Source organism: Alosa pseudoharengus, unplaced genomic scaffold (genome assembly GCF_046254945.1).
Source record: "Alosa pseudoharengus isolate Yale_2024_CS ecotype anadromous, Long Island Sound unplaced genomic scaffold, YU_APseudo_1.1 YU_APseudo_1.1_scf_5, whole genome shotgun sequence".
NCBI classification, from domain to species: domain Eukaryota; kingdom Metazoa; phylum Chordata; class Actinopteri; order Clupeiformes; family Clupeidae; genus Alosa; species Alosa pseudoharengus.
Window position 1 is genome coordinate 12,921,142 of NW_027468837.1, and position 23,967 is coordinate 12,945,108.

General features: G+C 40.9%; 1 protein-coding gene across 3 annotated transcripts; it reads right to left on the reverse strand.

Moving 5' to 3' along the window:
* Positions 1–609: 609 nt before the first annotated feature.
* Positions 610–23,102, reverse strand: stat2 (signal transducer and activator of transcription 2). 3 transcript variants are annotated; one of them, XM_076268321.1, is made up of 24 exons: positions 22,783–23,102; positions 18,946–19,078; positions 18,683–18,836; positions 18,171–18,266; positions 17,851–17,943; positions 17,669–17,747; positions 17,479–17,546; positions 15,346–15,497; positions 14,389–14,547; positions 14,022–14,111; positions 13,802–13,861; positions 12,845–12,865; positions 12,082–12,175; positions 10,137–10,184; positions 8,474–8,557; positions 6,666–6,764; positions 6,203–6,338; positions 5,907–5,959; positions 5,646–5,740; positions 4,669–4,808; positions 4,344–4,532; positions 4,193–4,247; positions 3,784–3,848; positions 610–2,536 (listed from the first exon to the last, which is right to left on the reverse strand). In XM_076268321.1, the coding sequence occupies exons 2-24, from the start codon at positions 19,074–19,076 to the stop codon at positions 2,343–2,345; spliced, it is 2,355 nt and encodes a 784-aa protein (XP_076124436.1). In that variant the 5' UTR covers positions 19,077–19,078; positions 22,783–23,102; the 3' UTR covers positions 610–2,342. The 3 variants fall into 3 exon arrangements, with proteins under 3 accessions (XP_076124436.1, XP_076124435.1, XP_076124437.1); XM_076268320.1 differs by having other exon boundaries at positions 18,946–19,081; XM_076268322.1 differs by lacking the exon at positions 3,784–3,848 and having other exon boundaries at positions 2,395–2,536; positions 18,946–19,081.
* Between the last annotated feature and the right edge of the window lie 865 nt (positions 23,103–23,967).

The window sequence follows — 23,967 nt, forward strand, 5'->3', positions numbered from 1 at the left end:
TGATTAAGGGATCTACTACTAGTACTACATTGGGTTGATTAAGAGATCTACTATTAGTACTACATTGGGTTGATTAAGGTATCTTGCTTGCTATTTAAAAAAGCAGTTTGATAAAATTTGCTCAGCTCAAGGAGAGGGACTCCTCAGTCTATGAGCCAGTTGATGCCTCTCCTGGGTCCTTTGTTAAAGGTGCTGTCCATTTGTCTAATCTTATACGTTTCTGTAAATTCAGTGAATTGCTTCTTAGCCATCCATTTTATATATGCACAAAAAACACTGGTGTTTGTGGGTCTACAGCCCCGGCTCTGAAAATTGATATAAAGCACAGTGGCTTCATCAGGGTTGTACAAAACTCACTACTCTAGCACACTACTTTCAGTTGAAGCAAAATGCCGCCTTGTTTCTCATGATATACTTCACATTGATATCTACAATAATAATAATAAAAATATCCATACACACACAACTATGTTTCATACACAGAGTGCTGTGTGTGTTTGTGTGTGTGTGTGCGTTTGTGTGTGCATGAGCGTGTGCGTGCGTGTGTGTCTTTTTGTGATTGTGTGGTATCCTCTGTACTATTCTCTTTGCAAGAATTCCCCACAATGCTGAAGAATTCTACATGGGAGACTTTATTTACATAAAGAAGAGAATACATGTTCTTATGTTTGGCCTTTTGTCCAAGTCACACACAGTTATGGTGTGCACTGCATTGGGGAATACAAGGAAAAATCAGTGCACTTACAAGTTTCAACATCATAGTAGCTTGTGTCCAGTCATTTAACCAAAGAATAAAAAAACAAATTGTACCATTTAAGTAGGCATTGCATCTTAAAATACATAGCACTACAAATATAGTAATTTATTTTCTTTAAAAAGTGCATGGTTAAGACATCGTATTTTTTCACCAATTAAAAGATTACTGTTTTTCCAGTCATATTGGGGAAACTGGTCGATTATCAAAAGCTTCCAACTTTTCCATTTCACATTTTCTAACCTAGCCCACAAAAAGCACAAAAGACTTTTAGAATTGCTAGTATGCACTGAAAAGATATTCAAGTCAGACATAGTAATACAGGTGCCAAAATGCAATATGTCAAAGCTAGATTACAAATCAGCAGAAGCTAAATTCATGATGGCCTTCAAATCTCATTCTCATAAAGTCAGTACTACACAACCACTAAAACGTTTCTTCCCAGAATAAGTTGTATTTTCAAAACTTCTTACTATGGCAGCTCAGATTGAGTGTGAGCATGACCATTATGTGTGTTGTAATATTGTCACATTTTGATGTCCTTAGTGTTTGCATGCACAGTGAAAATGATTTTCACAGGGACTAAAATCTGAATAGTCTTGGCAGAAAGAATCTTAGTCATCCTAGCTGGCAACGAGTTCTAGATCAAAAGAGTAGTTGTAATTGATCCAATTCCATCTCAGGACTGCCTATTGTTCACATCTTACACGGGATTACTAAATACTCACTAATTGAACATGTGTGAACATCCTGGCATCAGAAAGTAAAAGTCCTGCCATGTATTCCTTCTGTCTGTGTACTTAATACAGGTGACATTGCCAAGGAGCTGATATACCTGGCTAAAGAGTTGCGCTGGTAAGGATTAACTGGTTTAGTGAATGGTTAAAATAAATATGTGGTAGGACTTTCACTCTCTGAAGTCAGAACATAAACCTTTGGCCTATTGACACCAAGAAGAATCCACCAGAATGAATCCATACGGACGCAGACCACAATGAATGCAAATGAAATTGTAGGAATAACAACCAAGAAATACCAAACATATAACGTTTACCTGGTGAGAACTACACTACAAAAAAAAAAAAAAAAAAAAAAAACTTATATTCATTTGATAATATGAATGAGCTGTCAATGAATAACAAAGTAGTCAGATTGTGAGGAAAAAATAAGACTCTAGAGGCTGGTTTCCCATACATGAACTAAAAAAGAACTTCAATGAAGATCTCCTTTGAGAAAAAGATTGCAATGATTAAGTTAAGATTCTGAATTGAGCCATTGTTTGTACCTTGTGGTAAGTGCTTCTAATAGTCATACTTATGTCAGTAAAGTGCCTTATTGGGACTAGTTACTACTAGCAATTCCTTAATCAATACAAATAAAATGGGATAGAATTGCCAATGCACACTGTTTTGCTGTCACTACAGCTAAGGAGTGCATGCCAACATATTCCTCTCCACTGATAATTATTTAAGGTTGGCAATACATTTGACAATGTCCATGTCAGATATCACGAGGGGACTCTGAGGGGATGAAAACAAATAAAAAAAGGTGCATGTTTGGCTAAAACAAGGCGCTATGCTATGCAGGTTTATTCTAGTTGGCTAAGGATGAGATCTGGGAGGCTAGTTTCCGGCATATTCATCCCATCCAGCATATTTGGGTCATCGAGATACTTCTGCAACAGGTCTTCATCCATGTCTGACACACCACCACTCAGCAAAGGTGTTTCCCCGTCACAGTTTAAGAACTTGTCCATGGAGTCTGCCAGAGGATCATCTGGAGCTGGGGAGAGAGAGACAGTCGATAGTCAGGTGTGAGGTCCAGAGCTCATCTGGAGCAATGGGAATGTCTGGTCCAGAAAACAGAACTAGGCTCCTACCTCTTATCTACATGAACCACAGCAGAAATCAACTTCTAGCATCATCATATTAACTGATTTATATATTACCCTCAACAACACAATCTGATAAACATTGTATGTTTTAGAAAAAAAATCAAGTAATCAGGGAAAGTATAGATATTAGTGAGGCAAATCGGATCACTGCTTTGGGATAGTAGTTCCTTCCTTTCAGTATTTCAGCATTACAAGAGATTAAGACATCTCATGGTGGGGTCGCACTCACTTACGCTAACTTAAGGATGCATGCAGAGATCAACTTATCCAGGATAGTAAGAATCAGGTAGGGGGTGCAATGGAGTGTTACTGTTAGTATCCAAGGGTGAATCACAGTCATTATTCAGCCCAGAGTAAATCCCTCCCCTGAACAGCAGGGGGCGTTTAGCCCTAAAGTCGTTGGTACTAACAGGTCCTTCTGGTTTATTAGCCCCTAGCATGATGGTTAGTAGCATATTAAAACTGCACATACTGAGGAGGGTGATGGTTGGAATAATGATACAGACACCTAAAGCTTCCCCCTCTTTACATTATAAAAGAAAAATGAAATCAAAATTGATCTGCCATATTGGTCAAATTGGAGCCAGATTCTGCTCAGTAAGTGCTTTTTAAAGCATATGGAGTAAACAGAACATAATCCAGCTCTGCCCAGAATTGGCCATATTTGGTTAAAGCACTGCCTTCCTTCCTTGGATTTAGTTCCTACCAATGGCTTCACTATTATGTGCATGCTAATACAGTCATTGGTAGGACCTTTCTCCTATTGAGGCCTATTGAGGAAGGCCTTGATTGGCCCACTGACCCATACGTCCAACACAGACCAACCCCCCCACCCCCCATACCCCCCTTTTTACATGCTTGGAATATCAGCACGTTGTTTCAACACACAATCCAGCATGCAGGTTAAAAGACGGCCCAATCCAGTCCCGGTCAAGCATGCCACAATAGAGCCAGTGTGATTGGACAGTAGAATGAAAAGACAGAAGCGGAGGGGGGAGAATAATGAAAAGATGACCTGCACCCCATCTACAGGTCTCCAGCACCTACAGTTTGGGGGGCATCCCATCAGTGACTGAGAGGAGGCGGGGTGAATGGGTGGGTTGAACGGGATTGGTTCATAGAAGTTCAAACTTACCTGTGACCTCATCGCAGTGCTGCAAACACAGACTGTTCATTGGCTGTTTGCCCTCAGTCCCGCTCCTACCAATTACATTGTAGAGTTACTAACTCTAGTGTCGCTGCAGGAGAGCATAGACAGAACACAAGCGCGGCACAACTTTGCACTGGCGCTGGTAGCCAAGTTTGCTTTTTCCACATCGAGGTCATATATACATTGGGAGATGTTATGACTGGTGTAAAGTGAGGGTTTAATGTCGACTAAATTAATCCCCTCTTTCCCATACGTACATACATACATACATACACATGGATCTGCTCACACACACACATGCACACACACACACACACAGGTTTACACACAGCACACACACACACACACGCAATACAGCAAATCTAATTAGACAAACACAGAGCAACATACTTACTCTTTGGACACAAACATTAACTTGGTCTTGATGTATTTGATGTATGGACTGTCCTCTGTATAAGGAAAACAGAACATGTTTCTTACAGACATGGAAAGGCAGATTTGAATAATATTTATAAATGATTGGAGAGTCATATACAGGTCCTCACCTCCGCCCTTTTCTGTGTAATATTTCTCAAATGCTCTGTCTTTGGGTATGTCAGGGTAAAGGTAGCGCAGTGGGTTTTCTGGAATGTTCCCTGCCTCCAGGATCTGGAAGTTTCGGATGATCTCAACGAACGGGATCTGACTCATATCGGTCTTGGTGAAAGGTTGAACACTCCGCACATTTCTGTTACCTACAGGAAGAGGAAACAAGATCACATAACTTAACACAACAAGCTCAATTGTGTGTGTGTGTGTGTGTGTGTGTGTGTGTGTGTGTGTGTGTGTGTGTGTGTGTGTGTGTGTCTGTGTGTGTGTGTGGGTCTCTACCCTGCAAGTCTGTCTCAACCCAGCTGAACGTGACTCCTCCATCTTTTATACTCTCGCTGAATCTCAGCAGGAAGGTGCCATCCATCCTCTTCTTCAGAAGGGTTTTCTCCCTGCCCTTACTGATGAACCCAATCACTGAGCTGCACACACAAGCACCACACAGTACAACATTACACACCTACACTACATTATACTATCAGACTTATATTACTGCAGTTAATATACTATTATATGTACATTAATACAGTTGTGACTCTTTTAGATTACTGCAGTTACTATATTATTACAGTCATTATATTAAAGTCAGTACACTATTATATGGACCTTTCCACCAGCTACATACACACTATTAAATAAATATAACACCGCTTCCAGCCTAATAAACACGCCTTTTATTTCTGCACACAGTAGAGACCTGCCAAACACAACGCCAAGGACAAACTTATACAAACAAGCACACAGTGCTTCACAGCGATTAAGTTCCTAGCTATGAATATGACACATCATCAAAATGATATGTTCTTGATATGCCATGTTGTAAATAATATGTTCTTGATATGCTATGTTGTAAATCATATGTTCTTGATATGCCATGTTCTAAATGATATGTTCTTGATATGCTATGTTGTAAATTATATGTTCTTGGTATGCCATGTTCTAAATGATATGTTCTTGATATGCTATGTTGTAAATGATATGTTCTTGGTATGCCATGTTCTAAATTATATGTTCTTGATATGCAATGTTGTAAATCATATGTTCTTGATATGCCATGTTCTAAATGACATGTTCTTGATATGCTATGTTGTTAATGATATGTTCTTGATATGTTCTTGATATGCAATGTTGTTAATGATATGTTCTTGATATGTTATGTTCTAAGTGATATGTTCTTGATATGCTATGTTCTAAATGATGATGAATGCAAACTGAAAGTTCAAAACACATAAGAGTGCCGTGCACTCGTTACTGCGTACCCATCTTTCCAGACATCAGCCAGATAGGTCTTTACCAGGGAAAGGATGCCATCCAACCACACCCACAAAGAGAAGCTGTTCTCTGGGACATTTTCCTTTAAACACACATACACACACACACACACACACACACACACACACACATTTATAACATCAGAAACTCAAACAAATGTGCAAAAAAACACCCACATGCCCACACACACGCACACACACACGCACATGCACACCCACACGCACACACACACTTACCCACACACTCACCTTGCTAAACCTGGCCCAGGAGATGGTGCAGTCGTCGTAGCTCTGTTGCTTTCCTGTGGAATGACAACCAAACCAGTCCATCAGACACACACACACACACACATTCTCAAGCATTCTGTCTTATTCCTAAAGTTTTTCTGTAGGATACATTATTCAAGTCGCATGTTGGTCTACTGTTCACTAATACTATTGGGTTATTCATTAATTTTCGTTACTGGAAATTATAACAACAACAGCAATACTATAATATAAAATATTCCCTGTAATAAATATAATGTCTGACAAAAGCTCCCTACCAAACAGTTTCTGAGCGATCATGTCCTGCTGATTCGTGTCTAGGCCTCTTCCAGCGGCCGACAGAAACTGCCAACTCAGCATCTCCCCTACCTTGGCCCAAGGGGCTGGCGTTGTGTTTGCAAAAAACAGCACATTCTACACATACACACACACACAAACACGCACACATACACACAGACAGAGACACATTAGATAGGGCAAAAAAGTGTGAAAGGACTCAGGTGGTAGAATGCATCAAGAATGACTCCAGACATCATATGACACACACACACACACACACACACACACACACACACAGACTGTAGGTGTAAGCGTAGGTTAAAGAGGTATAAAAGGCCTCTGATATCAGGTTGTAAACCATTATCAGCAGCAACAATGACTACTGAATACATATACAACGCAAACAAATGTGTGCAACACACACACACACACACACACACACACAAACACAAAGAAACACACCTTATGGTCAGAACACAGCATGTTGAACCACAGCACAGAAGCCCAGGCACTCTGCTGTTGACTGGAGTTCGAGATCACAACAACCGGAATGGTGGAGGTCTGACCGAGAGAGAGAGAGAGACAGATATATAGAGACAAAAAGAGAGACAAAGAGAGACAGAGAGAGACAGAAACAGAGAGAACAGCAATTAGTATACTGTGGCAAGAGCACAGCTAGAGTAGTAGGGGTATGTCATGTTGAAACTAGAGCACAGCTAGAGTAGTAGGGGTATGTCATCTTGAAACTAGAGCACAGCTAGAGTAGTAGGGGTATGTCATGTTGAAACTAGAGCACAGCTAGAGTAGTAGGGGTATGTCATGTTGAAACTAGAGCACAGCTAGAGTAGTAGGGGTATGTCATGTTAAAACTAGAGCACAGCTAGAGTAGTAGGGGTATGTCATATTGAAACTAGAGCACAGCTAGAGTAGTAGGGGTATGTCATGACCGTTGAAACTAGAGCACAGCTAGAGTAGTAGGGGTTTGTCATGACTGTTGAAACTAGACAACAGCTAGAATAGTAGGGGTTTGTCATGACTGTTGAAACTAGAGCACAGCTAGAGTAGTAGGGGTATGTCATGTTAAAACTAGAGCACAGCTAGAGTAGTAGGGGTATGTCATGTTAAAACTAGAGCACAGCTAGAGTAGTAGGGGTATGTCATGTTAAAACTAGAGCACAGCTAGAGTAGTAGGGGTATGTCATGTTGAAACTAGAGCACAGCTAGAGTAGTAGGGGTATGTCATGTTGAAACTAGAGCACAGCTAGAGTAGTAGGGGTATGTCATGTTGAAACTAGAGCACAGCTAGAGTAGTAGGGGTATGTCATGTTGAAACTAGAGCACAGCTAGAGTAGTAGGGGTATGTCATGTTAAAACTAGAGCACAGCTAGAGTAGTAGGGGTATGTCATATTGAAACTAGAGCACAGCTAGAGTAGTAGGGGTATGTCATGACCGTTGAAACTAGAGCACAGCTAGAGTAGTAGGGGTTTGTCATGACTGTTGAAACTAGACAACAGCTAGAATAGTAGGGGTTTGTCATGACTGTTGAAACTAGAGCACAGCTAGAGTAGTAGGGGTATGTCATGTTAAAACTAGAGCACAGCTAGAGTAGTAGGGGTATGTCATGTTGAAACTAGAGCACAGCTAGAGTAGTAGGGGTATGTCATGTTAAAACTAGAGCACAGCTAGAGTAGTAGGGGTATGTCATGTTGAAACTAGAGCACAGCTAGAGTAGTAGGGGTATGTCATGTTGAAACTAGAGCACAGCTAGAGTAGTAGGGGTATGTCATGTTGAAACTAGAGCACAGCTAGAGTAGTAGGGGTATGTCATGTTAAAACTAGAGCACAGCTAGAGTAGTAGGGGTATGTCATATTGAAACTAGAGCACAGCTAGAGTAGTAGGGGTATGTCATGACCGTTGAAACTAGAGCACAGCTAGAGTAGTAGGGGTTTGTCATGACTGTTGAAACTAGACAACAGCTAGAATAGTAGGGGTTTGTCATGACTGTTGAAACTAGAGCACAGCTAGAGTAGTAGGGGTATGTCATGTTAAAACTAGAGCACAGCTAGAGTAGTAGGGGTATGTCATGTTGAAACTAGAGCACAGCTAGAATAGTAGGGGTTTGTCATGACTGTTGAAACTAGAGCACAGCTAGAGTAGTAGGGGTATGTCATGTTGAAACTAGAGCACAGCTAGAGTAGTAGGGGTATGTCATGACTGCTGAAACTCCACCATGAGTTTGTCAAAAAAGATTAGAAATTGATAACTCACCTCTAGCTTAACCGACAGGCCATTATGGTTAAACTCTGTCTCAAAGTTTATGATGTGGAGCTCCTCTGTGACACTTAGAGAGAGCTGTAGGCACACACACACACACACACAAAATCATTTTAAAAATTATGAAATCATTTTTGCATGTGTTCATGAGGGTGTGCTTATGAGGGTGTTTTGGTAAAAAACTGAAAAACTATTGCGCTGTGAACCATGGCTTGGATCCAAATATGTGCAGTGAACTGTGGCCTCTTTTTTTACAGTCTTATTCACACTGGGCACGGTTTTTACAGTTTTACTCACACTGGGCACGGTTAACTTGTACCATGCTGGAGTATGGTTCTCTCCCGTTCTTGGTCCGCACTCACACTGTATATTATCAAACTGTACCCAGACGCGGTTGAGCTGCTGTGCTCTGCTGTGAGTCTTTGCATAGGCGCGATCATAAGCCCAACTGTACTGTGTCCGAGTCCACCTACTCAAGCAGACCCAAGCACGGAAGTGTACCGAGCCCAGGTGCAGTACGGAGTGTGGTCGAATGAACCAGACTTTGGGGTTCAAGCGTACTCAGGTACGGTACGGATGGCATAGTGTCAGTACGCCCTTAACGACTACCGGCCAGTGGCACTCACCCCAGTGGTGATGAAGTGCTTTGAGAAACTGGTCCATGGTCACATCACAGCAGCCCTGCCCCGCAGCCTTGACCCCCACCAGTTTGCCTACAGAGCGAACCGATCCACAGAGGACGCCATAGCACTCCATACGGCACTATCACACCCGGAGCAGCAGGGGGAGCTATGTGCGGACGCTCTTTGTGGATTATAGCTCTGCATTCAACACCATCCTCCCTCACAAGCTAGTGGTCAAACTGGGGGACCTGGGGCTTTCACACTCCACCTGCATGTGGATCAATAGCTTCCTCTCTGACCGCAGACAGAGGGTCAGAGTGTGCCACCACACATCCACGGCCCTCAGTACCGGCTCTCCCCAGGGCTAAGTCCCTTGCTCTACAAAATGGATCAATGCAATGACAGAAAGTATGGATGTCTGTAGATGTTGTATGTTCATACTGTTTTTATGCAATAACTGGGTGTGTATGACTGTGTGTGTTTATGTATGCTGTTGTATGTTTCTATTTATTTTTGTAAGTAACACTAGAACTTAATTTTTTATACTTAATGAATGATGCACTGACTGGAGAACACTTTTAATTTCGTTGTTCCTGTGCCAATGACAATAAAGACCTATTCTATTCACAAACGAGTTTCACCAGGAGCGCTGCCTGGGTGTTGCCCTGAGGAAGGTCATCTTGGCTAAAACATGTTGGCATGATTTGAATTGATAGCCAAGGTCAATAAAGGCTTTTTACTTACAAATATCCTCTTGAATTAATTAAATTTGAAACCTATTCTATTCTATTCTATTCCTTAGCGTTGATGGATAAATCACCAAAGAGCATTCATGTGCTGTTGCCTATTTTATACAGTCTTCGGCTGTTGCTCATTGTTATTCACTGAGTCCCATTGTCCTGTCCTAGCCTACCCTACTCTAACCTACCCCAGAAGTGTTGTTAAAAGGCACCGACAGCACCGTAGTATAAAATGTGACCCTGAAAATGGAGAATGAAGAGGCATGACCGTTTGTGTCTCTGATGCAAACTCACATCACTGATGCCTTTCCCTCCTGCTCCCACCTTCTGCTCCTTGAGTGTCTGCAACACAACACACACACACAAACACACACACACAAACACACACACACAGACACACACACACAAACACACACACACAGACACACACACACAGGTTAACATTTCCTCATGTTTTTGAATGGACTGAAGAATTTGATGCAAACTATATAAAAGTGCTGAAAGCAAAGGTGAAGTCCAATAGAGGTACAATAAAGTCCAATTAAGAAGCATTCTGTATTGCATGTGGTGTTTTTAGTGCATTATCTGCAGATATTAAAAAAAACTCTTTCGCCTTGGACGACTTGGCTTGTTTTTTTATGTTAGTGTTGTTTTTCCACTGACTTTTGAGTGAGAGCCAGCAGGCCCATTTCTCTGTCCACTTCCTCATGTCTCCCATACCACCTCTCAGATACACAGACAGACCAGGATCGGCCGCGTCACTCACCAGCAGTGTTGGGAGTAATGCATTACAAAGTAACGCGTTACTGTAATTCCACTACTTTTAGTGGTAACGAGCATGTAACAAAGTATTTTTGTAAACGCAATTACAATTACTGATATTTCAAAGAGTTTGTTACTTGCGTTACTCTGTTGATCTTGAATGAAGGACTGCAGACAAGATGACAGATGCACATTTGCTGCTTCTGATCTAATGTCTCCTGACCTTAGCTGTGTTTCCAGCGATTGTATTTCATGTTTAGATTGCAGATGCATTCTTTACACAAGAGTGCATTAGGCTACAATTTAAATGGGCATCTTAAAAGCCTTTTCCCTTCTCGTTTCCATCTCGTAAGCTCCACTACAGTAAAAGCGCATTGGTTTTAATTTTAGCTCTTTTTCGCTTATTGCGCAAAAGCCTCGTTATATCAATTGTGCAAAAGCCTCGTTATATCAATTTCTCATTCTTACAACATAGCCACGCCACAACACCAATAGGCCTACATACAGTAGCCTATATATAGCCTTGGCACAAGCAAGTACACGTTTAACTCGAGAAGAAAATGCAGATTTCACTTACCAGATAAAGAAACCTCCAAATAGCCTACCGTACTTACTACAGCGACTTGAGTTATTTGCACAGTATGTTTACATTGGAATTGACGTCCATGGTGTTATGGATTCATTTGTCTGCGACGGAACATGCAACTTCTCTCTGGAACACCTTATGAGCTGAAGAGCAACCCCAAACCCTCGGATGCGCATTAGAACTTATTTCGGTAGGTCAGCACTTGTGCAGTGCAGGCTTTTCCCAAACTGGTGGCGCTTAAAATGCTATATAATACAACTGTGTTCAAAGCAGGATGAGGATAACCTAAGGTTGTATGTGTGTGTGAGCAGACAATAACTGCTTTGAAAATAGGCCATTTAACATTGTTTCACATTACATCCCATTGAACTCATTCCATGTAGCCTACAGAAGGATTACAATAATAATGATAATAATAACTTACAATACGATATTGCAGAATTCAGTGTCAGTGTACCACCATGCATACTACTACTAGTAATAGTAGTAGTAGAAGGCAAGCAGTAGGCAGTAGCCTACTGTACATATCTATCAAACCACCTAGATGGTGAGGGTGGCGCAAAACAAGGTCAGGGAAGCCTTCATGCATTATAGAATGTTTAGTGGTCGGAAAAAGTTTGAGAACTCATGCACAAGGCTATTGATTTGAAGGCCCATTGAAACTACAATAAATAGGTCTAAAAATTAGGTTTATTGTGTGTGTGACTGTTCAGTACTGTTCATATTGACATTTTAAAAACAGACTTAAAAGTAATGCAAAAGTTACTTACTCTAGTAACTAATTACTTTTGATATACAGTAATTGGTAAGGTAATTCAATTACTTTTGAAAGAAGTAACTAGTAACTGTAACTAATTACTACTTTTCAGTAACTTGCCCAACACTGCTCACCAGGTGTCTGAAGTCGGCCACCATGCCTCCCTGCATGCTCTCTGACATGTTCAGGGCCTTGGTCGCCGTGCCCAACACATTGAACTTCCGGTACCTACACACCCACAAGACATGGAGAAAGGCTCATCAGATGAGTATGATTGGTACAAAGGCTCATTTAAGGACAGTTTGAAAATACCAGGTTGTCAGGTGTACAGATACCACAATAGGTTGCAATCAGTGATGGATGTGTTTGTGACTTGATGTGTCATTAAGACAGAAAGAGTGCGCCCCTCATTTGCATCAATTACAGCATGCGGTCTTTCTCTCTTGTTACATCTAACCAGCCCTTGTTTTATTTGAAGTGGATTTGAACACTTTTTTTTACTTTTCCCCCATCTTTATTTTATACTCCGGAAAAATGGCCAATTTGCACACGTGTGTCCTGTGATAACCTCTGAAATCTTTCTGCACTGTTGTCACTCCTCGCCTTTCCCCTCCGTCACACTGCCTCTGCATCTGCACTTTCACTTCCTTATCACTGTACTGCCAGCCTACAACACCACAGCCTCTATGTAATACACAACATTTCCAATACATTGAACATTTTTAAAAAAAGCCTAAAAATCTGATTCCAGAGGATAATATTAAGTCAAATATTATTATATCTGCTGCACTATGTACCTCATGGCCCACAATACGCAGGGACATGTTGGTGTGGTTGTTGGAGTATAGTTCAGTATAGTATAGCTAGAGTAAAGTAGAGGACAGCAGTCTCACTTACCCTTTCACCTGAGGAGCATCCCTGAAATAAACACAAACAAACATCTGAGTGTATCCAAACTCACACGTCATCAATAAACAAATATTTGCAAAACAAGCATATTTGCAAGGTACTGCACAAACACATTTGCATTCATAGACACTCTCTACTGCTTGGCTGGTGTGATGAAAGTATTTTAGTGTGACAAAATTCTACCACCACAAACCGCTTCTGTTTAGGAGGATAAGCCTAAGAGTTATAACTACAAGAGGAAGTCAGATGGCACTTGACTCGGGCATAGATTTGGCCATGACCCACAGTGGATAAACCCTGGGCTCCCAACGAGGGCTATATCTGTTTAACACAGAGCTGTTATCTGGGAGGGATGACGACTGTTTTTACTAGTACAGGTAGCACCCTTATCTACAATCAGCAATTAGAAAAACAACACATCACAAGATTCCAGAAGACAAGTATCTTTACCAGGACAGTGAACACAATACGAGTGAAAACAGCTCGCTCTAGCACTGCCCTAAAGCCACTCTGAACATGGGGCACTCATGTGACTGCTTCATGACAACAAGAAATTTCACTGATGGAGAACATCAGAGTTCCTGCATTTAGCAAAAGCTTTTGTCCAAAGTGACTTATAAATCAAATTTGGAAGAACAATAAACAAAATGAGTATCATTACATTACAACATAATTAAAGTGTTGTATTGTGCCTTGTGGTTGTTACACCTTGTGTTTATCACATTGGGTGTGCAACAACAAAAGTCAGTGGCAAACTGAGTCAAAGTTGAACTTGCTTGACCTTTAGACATAATGGCATGATGGAATATCCAAGAGGTACACAACGCCCTAGATAACCCTTTTGGCAGCAGTGCCACCTCATAGGAAAACCAGTAGCTTCACTGGAGACTACCCATGGAGACAGATAAATACAGACTGACACACATAGATAACTTTAAGTCTTACTTGTCCATAGTAACTGTCACCTGCATGGAGTGGTTCAGTTCTGGGACCTTCACAAGGAACCTGGCAGAGTTGGAAGATAGATGGAATATGAGAGAGAGTCTGTGTAGATGTGGTGTGTGTGTGTGTGTGTGTGTGTGTGTGTGTGTGTGTGTGTGTGTGTGTGTGTGTGTGTGTGTGTGTGTGTGCGCATGTGTGCGTGTGTGCGTGCGTATACCATTACCTGGTTTTGACAGAGAACTGAACATTGGTGCGCAGCACAAGAGGCCCCTTCCCCTGTGGTATGGAGGGCTGAGTCTCCACCACAAAGGCACTGAAAACAGAGCAAACCACACACTCACCTTTAGACAAACATTGCAGGACAGATGGAACATTAAGAGATGATTTAATAATCATCTTGATTTAGCTGTTATAACATAAATTTTAACCACCGCTGTCTAGAGAGGCCCTAGCAGGTCATATATGCTGTATGTGAATGTGTATGTGAATATATATGTGTATGTGTATGTGAATATATATGTGTATGTGTATGTGAATATATATGTGTATGTGTATGTGAATATATATGTGTATGTGTATGTGAAAACTACCTCTTGAGCAGAGTGGTAAGGATGCTGTCAGCCCGTTGTTGCAGCGAAGGCTTCTGGGATAAGACGGGATCCTTTTCGTAGGATACTTTTCCAGACAACTCCTCAAGCTTCTGCAGGAACTCTCGAATCTGGAACATACCCTCAGCCATAGATGTGAACCTGATAGACACACACAAATGCACATACACACACACACACACACGAACACACACGCACAAACACACACACATACACACACACACATACAAACACACACAAACACACAGACACACACATACACACACACACATACTGATTCAATAATCAGTATTTACTCAAAGCATGTGTTAATGAAATCAATTTGATCACATTCACTTATCAACTTTTGATAACACAAATCTTTTTTTTTTTTTTGTAAAATCACACTCAATACATTTCATGACATGACATATGACACGTTTTCTCAAATCAGTCATCTTATGGACAGGATGCTGCTTTGAAGATGATAGACGACTATGTCAATGGTGGTAGCCCTGTTAGGAACCAAAGGAGAAGTTGAGTTCACACTGTTTGTCTTCCGCAAACTCTCTGGACTCCTGCCAGGGTCGCTGTGGTTACGAAACAGATCCAGAATTCACCTGTCAGTGTAACTTGGCCTGTGAGCGCTATGGTGACTGTTGCCAAGATTACCTGGCCATCTGCAGAGCAGAGATGAGGTCTCATTGTTTCATTGTGTGTTTCAGATGAGGTTTCATTGTTTCATTGTTTCTATGTGTGTGTGTGTGTGTGTGTGTGTGTGTGTGTGTGTGTGTCTGTGTGTGTCTGTGTGTGTCTGTGTGTGTGTGTGTGTGTGTGTGTGTGTGTGTCTGTGTGTGTGTGTGTGTGTGTGTGTGTGTGTGTGTGTGTGTGTGTCTGTGTGTGTGTGTGTGTGTGTGTGTGTGTGTGTGTGTGTGTGTGTGTGTGTGTGTGTGTATGTACCATTGCTCAAGTTTCTCCAGACTTGTGTCTTCGGGGGCTCCGATGTAGGACTTCTGTTGTCTCCATTTCCACTGCACAAGCTCATCTTCTACCAGCAAAGACATTGCTTCCTCCATCAGGATCAGCAGAGCTGTCAGGTTGGACAGCAGAGACTACAGACAGGAAAGAGAGAGAGAGAGAGAGAGAGAGAGAGAGAGAGAGAGAGAGAGAGAGAGAGAGAGAGAGAAATATTGGCATCACAAATCACAATTATTCTGGTTAATGATTTTGTGTTTTGATATTTTTTACATTCCTGTGTTCTATGTTTTTGGCAACACCGTTTTCCTTTGAATGGCATGGCAATACTTCTTAAATTAATTGAACTGAACTGAATGACAAGCCAGGACTAGAAGGACTTGGAAGGACTAGAACGGTTGCCCTTAAACATTGAAAGCCACTAATTGCGCAAGACATGACACGCAAATTCAGCAGATGTTTCTGTCATGCAATTAATAGGGCATGTTGTGTAATAACAACTTGTCTTAGTTTTAAAACCATTCTTGATTTGAATTACATCACCTAGGTCACTAACATGCACCACCAAAAAATGCAACTATCAACCAACTTGAAGTGACTTGGGCAATCTTGTCACAACTTCTATCTACACCTATTGCAGCTTATGTGAAATGGTCTCAGGTCCCCTTCACTGTGTCCCTGATGAGGACCAGATGCAGTTTGTAGTTGCAGCCTTGTGCAAATTGAAACAAAACATGAAGAAGGAGACATGTCTCCAAAATACAAAATAAACTGTGGTCATAAGAAGAAAACAATGGCCAAAGACAATGAGTCTTTACTCCTGGAAAGTCAAAAGGACCAGTGATGCACTTTAACAGGAACTTAAATGAGAAAGGAATTGCGATAACTTCTTCCCTTTCTCAGTTGGCTGCTAACTTGCTTCAGTTCATAGAGCTGATAACGTCATAAACATTCCGCATGCAAACATTTATTTGAATAATAATAATGAAAAAAATAATAATGAAAAAAAAAGGTCTGCAGCAGTAGCCTAGAGGCCACTCGACCAGTTCCGCTGGCTAGAACTAAAAAAAAAAAACATTTATTTGAATAAAACACACGGGATCTCTTCTAAAACCTCTGATTCACGACCCACGGTCTTCTCCTGTACGCACCTATCCCCAAAAATATGTGTGTGTATATGTATTTACCGGTATGTATATACATATGTGTATGGGCTAAATGTTGTCATGCCTCTTAATACTGTATTATGTTTAATACATGGTCTGGTTTTCACTAAGGACCCGGTGGGGTGGTTGTGGTGGGCGAGGCGGGATGAGGGAGAGCTTTAGAGGGTGTGAAAGTACATGTGCTGTATTGTCTTTGTCTTATGTCCCGAGGACCACCTCGAATACGAGATGTTTCAAGGGGTTATCCTCCTAACAATAAATAAAAAATAAAAAAAAGAGATGTGCAAAAGCTTTGCCACTTTGAACAACGTCATAAACATGTCATGGCAGATTTCACACACTGTCCTTAGTCACCATGATAGTTGATGTCCAATGTGATGACATCATTATATGTAATTGTTATGACAGTTCTTATAATGTTAAATACTAGAATAGTTTCTTTTACATGCTATAATATTATCATACCATCATACTGTAATTACAACTGCAGTCAATATGATTGGTGACATGACAGTGTTCCATGACTGGATAGATACTGGCTATGCGATCTTCCATTACATCTTTAAGACATGGCTATGGGGCAATTCCAAGGAAGATTGACTTTTTGTCACATCCATAACGCCAGTGAAATGCCTTGGCATTTGTATGATGTGAATGATAACATTCATTTTTTGTGCATTTTTTTCATGTACATTCTTCAGCCAAAAATAGCAAATGCTCAAATGTCATGTAATCAATCACATCATACCATACCATCACATTTTATTGGCGTTATGGATGTTACAAAAAACATAATTTTCCATGGAATTGCCCTATGTTAGTCTTATGACACATGGTTCCAGAAAAGGGTTACCTGAATTTGCAAAACACACACACACACACACATACACACACTCACACACACACACACACACACACACACTCACACACACACACACAAACAGTCACATACCCTGCGGGACTGATCCAAACGGTTGAGCATCATTTGCAATACCTTCTGATCTTCAGGAGTAATAGGTCCTGCACCACGAAGCAATAAAGACAACAGAATGAGAGAGAGAAAAAGTGAGAAAAAAGAATAGTGCAAATAAGAGCATAATGAACAGGAAGACTGCGTCCCAAGAGACAGAGTGGGGGAGTACCTTCCATTTTGTGGGTCTGGAACTTGAAGTCAAACTCATCTTGCTGCTCTTCCAAACACTTCACAGTGTGATCCATCACCTGGCAACCACAGAGGCAGCCATTAAATGACCATTTCAAATGACCGCAGGTGAAGGGTGTAGAATGAGAGCTCTCTTTCTCTCCTGCGCTCTCCTGCACCCACCTGCACTTTGTGCCGCACTTCCTCCACCTTCTTCTGCATGTTTCGCTCGCTGTCCGTCTCCATGTTGCCTTGCTGAACCTGCAACAACTGCACCTGAGAGGGAGAGCAGTGGAGGGAACGAGGCAGAGAGAAAAAAGGAGAGAGAGAGAGAGAGAGAGAGAGAGTGAGTGAGAGAGGGAGAGTGAAGTTGAGACAACAATGGGGTTCAGCATTAAGATATGCATGCTGACGCCGATAATGATAATGATGATGGTGATGATGCGGATATTTTGTGAGAGTAAATGGTCATGCTGCAGATAATAACTAAAATGAACACAGACCTGGTCAGGCAGCTCAACCATGCGTAGAATCTCTTTCTCTTTGGTAAGGAACCACTGAATGATTCTAGCCAGAGTATACGGCTCCTCTTGGTACCGCTGCAGACCCAACATCAGCCACCACTCACTTATTAGCACACATTTTACACTGAACTCTTTCATCATCACATCACTGTACATACGGGGCAGCCGTAGTAAGCGCTTCGGACTTGTAACCGGAGGGTTGCCGGTTCGAACCCCGACCAGTAGGCACGACTGAAGTGCCATTGAGCAAGGCACCTAACCCACTTCAGCCGTGCCTACTGGTCGGGGTTCGAACTGGCAACCCTCCGGTTACAAGGCCGAAGCGCTAACCAGTAGGCCACGGCTGCCCCCCCCTAAGTAGGCCACATATTGCCATACATTACCATATATGTTGAATTAACACAATAAGACTGTAGGATAATATAGGTAGCTGACAAACACAGACAGGGTTGCTCTGAAGATGTTATGGGAGACAAAAAATAGGGAAAGACCTGGAAGTTCTGTTTGAATCTTCGGAAACTACACTGCAACACAAAGCTCTCCCCGTTCCCCTCCTGCAAAAAGCGGCTGTATTGGTTGTCCAGATTCTCCAGGAGGACCTGAAAGAGGACCACAGCCAATTGTGGATCCATCGCTGCACGATCCCTGAAAAACACAAACAGAAACAGTTACATACACACAACCCCACACACATGCACACACCGGGATAGAACAACAAGTACACACAGGCACACACACACACACACTCACTCACCATTCTTGACTCTCAATCCAGGGGGCTAGATAGTGGCGCACATCCATTGGCAACTCTTCCCGGTCATACAGCTCATGCACCTTCTGCCGATACAGGGGGTCCAGCTGCTGCAGCCTCTCCCACTGGGCCATGCCTCCTTGCAGACACAGACAGGAAGGGCAGGGGCACAGGCAAATGCCATTATTTATTACACCGTAACAGGTCTATACTTCGACTGATGCACATTGTATAGGACATGTTGAAAGAAAATACTCTTGTATGTTCCTTACAGTGCGGTAAAATTAGATTCAGATTGGATATTCAGCAGACATTCGGCTGAGTTGATTTTACTGTTACAAACATGCGTTGTTAGTTGTGTGTGGCGCATGAGATTCTAGGCGCCAATCCCGTTTACAGAGCTATTCATGTCACAGCCTACATTTTGTTAAAAGAAGACTTAATTTGGTGTTTAAGCAGCAATATCTCACTTGTAATAACACGCTAACGCAAAACAGTAGAAACACACCGCACACGTTATAAAGAATCTATTGCTATGGACTACCTTTCACAGCAGTTGGTTTTTCAAAATAAAAGTCCGACATCTCTATAAAACAATTTACATAATTTTCCCGTGCCAATATTGCAGGCTGTGGCGCACTTGTGGCCAAATAAATCACATCATTCTAACCCTTTTCTGGAGCTCTTCTATCACAGCCCAAATTTTTGGAAATAAGACTTCATTTGGTGTTTGGGGACCACTTGAAATATTTCCCTTGTAATAACACGCTAACACGAAAGAGTAGAAGCACACCGCAAACATTATAAAGCATCTTTTGGTATGGACTACCTTTCACAGCAGTTGATTATTCAAAATAAAAATCCTACATCTCTATACAACAATTGACATACAGTAATTTCCCCATGCCCATATTTCCAGCTGTGGTGCAATTGTGGCCAAATAAATCATACCATTTTAACCCTCTTCTGGAGGTCTTCGTATCACAGCTTTACACCTTCCGAGGAAACTTAGGTTGATTGTTAGAAAAGTAGAACTTTTTTGTTTTAAAAAAACCTGTGTGAAAGGTACTGTGCAGGTATAGGTTCTTTGTCATATTTGTGCCATGCCTCAAGCCTGGGCATGTTATTACAAGTGAAATATTGCAAATTGCCATACAGAACCACACAATTACATTTTTTAGAAGATATGTGATGTGACATGAAGATCTCTATGAGAGCGATAAAATGATGTGACCTATTTCCTGACACGTTTGACACGCTGAAATATTGGCATGTGAAAGCTGTTGAATAGAGAAGTAGGGCTTTTACTATGAAAAACCAACTGCTGTGAAAGATATTCCATAACAATAGGTTCTTAATAACATATGTGGTGTGTTTCTACATTTTTGTGTTAGCGTGTTATTACAAGTAAAATATTACATATGGTCCCAAACACTAAATGAAGTCTTATTTCCAAAAAATATGGGCTGTTATACAAAGAGCTCCAAAAGAGGGTTAGAATGGTGTGATTTATTGAACAACAAGTGCACCACAGCCTGAAATATTGGCATTGGAAAATTATGTCAATGTTTGTATAGAGAAATAGGACTTTTACTTTAAAAAAAACCAACTGCTGTGAAAGGTAGTCTATAGCAATAATTTCTTTATAACATTTGCAGTGTGTTTCTACTGCTTTGCGTTAGCATGTTATTACAAGTGAAATATTTCAAGTGGTCCCCAAACACCAAATGAAGTCTTATTTCCAAACAATATGGGCTGTGATACGAAGAGCTCCAGAAAAGGGTTAGAATGATGTGATTTATTTGGCCACAAGTGACCATAGCGTGAAATTATTGGCATTGGAAAATTATGTAAATTGTTGAATAGAGATGTAGGACTTTTATTTTGAAAAACCAACTGCTGTGAAAGGTAGTCCATAGCATTAGATTCTTTATAACGTTTGCGGTGTACTTCTACTGCTTTGCGTTAGCGTGTTATTACACGTAAAATATTTCAAGTGGCCCCCAAACACAAAAAGAACTCTTATTTCCAAAAAATATGGGCTGTGATACGAACAGCTGCAGAACAGGGTTCAAATGGTGTGAATTATTTGGCCACAAGTGCACCACAGCCTGAAATATTGGCATGGGAATATTGTATGCATTGTTGAATACAGCAGTAGGACTATTATTTTGAAAAACCAACTGCTGTGAAAGGTAGTCTACGGCAATAGATCGTTTATAATGCTTGCGGCGAGCTTGTACTGTTTTGCGTTAGCGTGTTATTACAAGTGAAATGTTACAAGTGGCCCCCAAACACCAAGTGAAATAATTATTTCCAAAAATATGGGCTGTGATACGAAGACCTCAAGAAGAGGGCTAATATGGTGTAATTTATTTGGCCACAATTGCGCCACACCCTGAAATTTTGGCGTGGGAAAATTATGTCAATTGTTGTATAGAGATGTAGGACTTTTATTTTGAAAAAATAACTGCTGTGAAAGGTAGTCCATACCAATAGATTCTTTATAATGTTTGCGGTGTGCTTCTACTGTTTTGCGTTAGCAAGTTATTACAAGTGAAATGTTACAAGTGGCTCCCAAACACAAAATTAAGTCTTATTTCCAAAAAATATGGGCTGTGATACGAACAGCTGCAGAACAGGGTTCAAATGGTGTGAATTATTTGGCCACAAGTGCACCACAGCCTGAAATATTGGCATGGGAATATTGTATGCATTGTTGAATACAGCAGTAGGACTATTATTTTGAAAAACCAACTGCTGTGAAAGGTAGTCTACGGCAATAGATCGTTTATAATGCTTGCGGCGAGCTTGTACTGTTTTGCGTTAGCGTGTTATTACAAGTGAAATGTTACAAGTGGCCCCCAAACACCAAGTGAAATAATTATTTCCAAAAATATGGGCTGTGATACGAAGACCTCAAGAAGAGGACTAATATGGTGTAATTTATTTGGCCACAATTGCGCCACACCCTGAAATTTTGGCGTGGGAAAATTATGTCAATTGTTGTATAGAGATGTAGGACTTTTATTTTGAAAAAATAACTGCTGTGAAAGGTAGTCCATACCAATAGATTCTTTATAATGTTTGCGGTGTGCTTCTACTGTTTTGCGTTAGCAAGTTATTACAAGTGAAATGTTACAAGTGGCTCCCAAACACAAAATTAAGTCTTATTTCCAAAAAATATGGGCTGTGATATGAAGAGCTGCAGAAGAGGGAATGGTGTGCATTATTTGGCCACAAGTGCACCACAGCCTGAAATATTGGCATGGGAATATTGTGTGCATCGTTGAATACAGAAGGGGGACTATTATTTTGAAAAACCAACTGCTGTGAAAGGTAGTCCAGAGCAATAGGTTGTGTATAACGTTTGCGGCGTGCTTCTACTGTTTTGCGTTAGCATGTTATTACAAGTGAAATATTGTGGCTTCAAAATACCAAATGAGGTCTTCTTTTCACCAAATGTGGGCTGGAGACCTCTGTAAACGGGATTTAATTGTGTGATTTATAAGCCTAGAATCTTAGATGTGTGCGATTAACAAGCAACGTTGTAACAGTAAATCAATTCAGTCGAATGTCTGCCGAATATCCAAAATCATTCTAATTTTACCGCACTGTTCCTTACTGCATAGTAAAGATCACTATCATAGTGAAACCTGGACATATGCTTACGTTTACCCTGAATTATAGACAGCTCAGTGATGGGACAGTGTGGCACGTGGAATCGTTGCCTATACCCTAAACTTCCCCAGGTCAAAGAATACCATGGTCCTGTTAAATATGATATTACAGCGAACGCACTCCAAATCACAGCATGAATACTACCAAATGTTTACTTACCAGGTATTTCCAGTTGCCTTTTAGACGTCTGAAACGTGCAACGTTGACAACAATAAGACTCAGATCAGCTCACTGAGTCCAAGTCACACCAAGTCACAGTTGGCACTAACTAAATTTTCATTTTCATTTCCGCAGAAATGGCAAAACAAAGAGCAGCCATATGTATTGAAGCTTAGCCAAATTATCAATGTTTTTCATAAGAGAACAATCGTCTCCTATTCCACGACCAAGCCGTAAAGTGGAGGAAAAACAATATCCTAACCCAACAGGTCTCTAAAGGAAATAAATTCCAAGAAACCTCGTCATAACAACAGTGACATCGGGAAAACGAAACTTATCTCGCTTAATGCTCCGCCTCAGTCAACGCACCAGTAGGGGAGCCCAGGAACACGTACCAGAGATTGCGTCGCGTGCGTATTTCAAAATAAAAGTCTGTGATAGGGACGCACATAAAACCTAAACATTTTTTACCAACACAACATGCTTTTACAGTCTATGTTAAAAGCGTAACTGGTCATTCTTAGCAAATTGTGCCATATGTGTCCCCATGATATAATCAAGTATAAGTTGTGTAAACATGGGTTAGCCTACTTATTTTTTCAAACTTGCTTACTAAATTAAACCCTTCTGCACTAGGCTAAAACAAGGTTTATGCCCTCAGGGTTTATAAACTCTAAAACAATTACTCTGACTGTGGTGCAAGCACTCTAAAATGCCATGTCCCTTTTTTTACTAGTTGCAAATACAGTGTAAGTGATAAAAAAATCAATGTTTTAGCCTATAATTGCAAATAACTATTTCTAATACATTTCACCACATGGTATTTGTTAAATTATCCTCTAATACCCTTATTTATAGTGGAAACGAATATATTTGTGTGATTTTGAAGGTATGGGTTAATTCATATGTTAAAAAATATTATTGTGCAGTCACCATGTGATTGGTTGTTGTTCATCATCATAGCTGACTTTAGCCTAATTTGTCCCTCCGCGTTACTGGGTGGTATGATTTCACCATTGGTTTTTCATATCCACCCCATTGCGGTTATTGAGCTGGCCCAATATATTTTTCTCTTAGCTTAACATGTCCTTCAGAAAAAAAGATATAAAGTCAATGAAAAATGTACTTTTTTTGTGAGGTTTCCGCCCTCAAATTGGAACCATTTGCCATGAATGACCCACATCA

What these genes read in the sequence shown, in the direction of transcription:
- stat2 (XM_076268321.1), bottom strand. Translation starts at nt 19,076, where the DNA reads ATGGCCCAGTGGGAGAGGCTGCAGCAGCTGGACCCCCTGTATCGGCAG. An exon ending in GTGACAGTTACTATGGACAA is followed by an intron (nt 12,866 to 13,801) that starts GTAAGACTTAAA and finishes TGTTTATTTCAG; the next exon opens with GGATGCTCCTCAGGTGAAAG. An exon ending in GCTGATGTCTGGAAAGATGG is followed by an intron (nt 4,809 to 5,645) that starts GTACGCAGTAAC and finishes TTGTGTGTGCAG; the next exon opens with CTCAGTGATTGGGTTCATCA.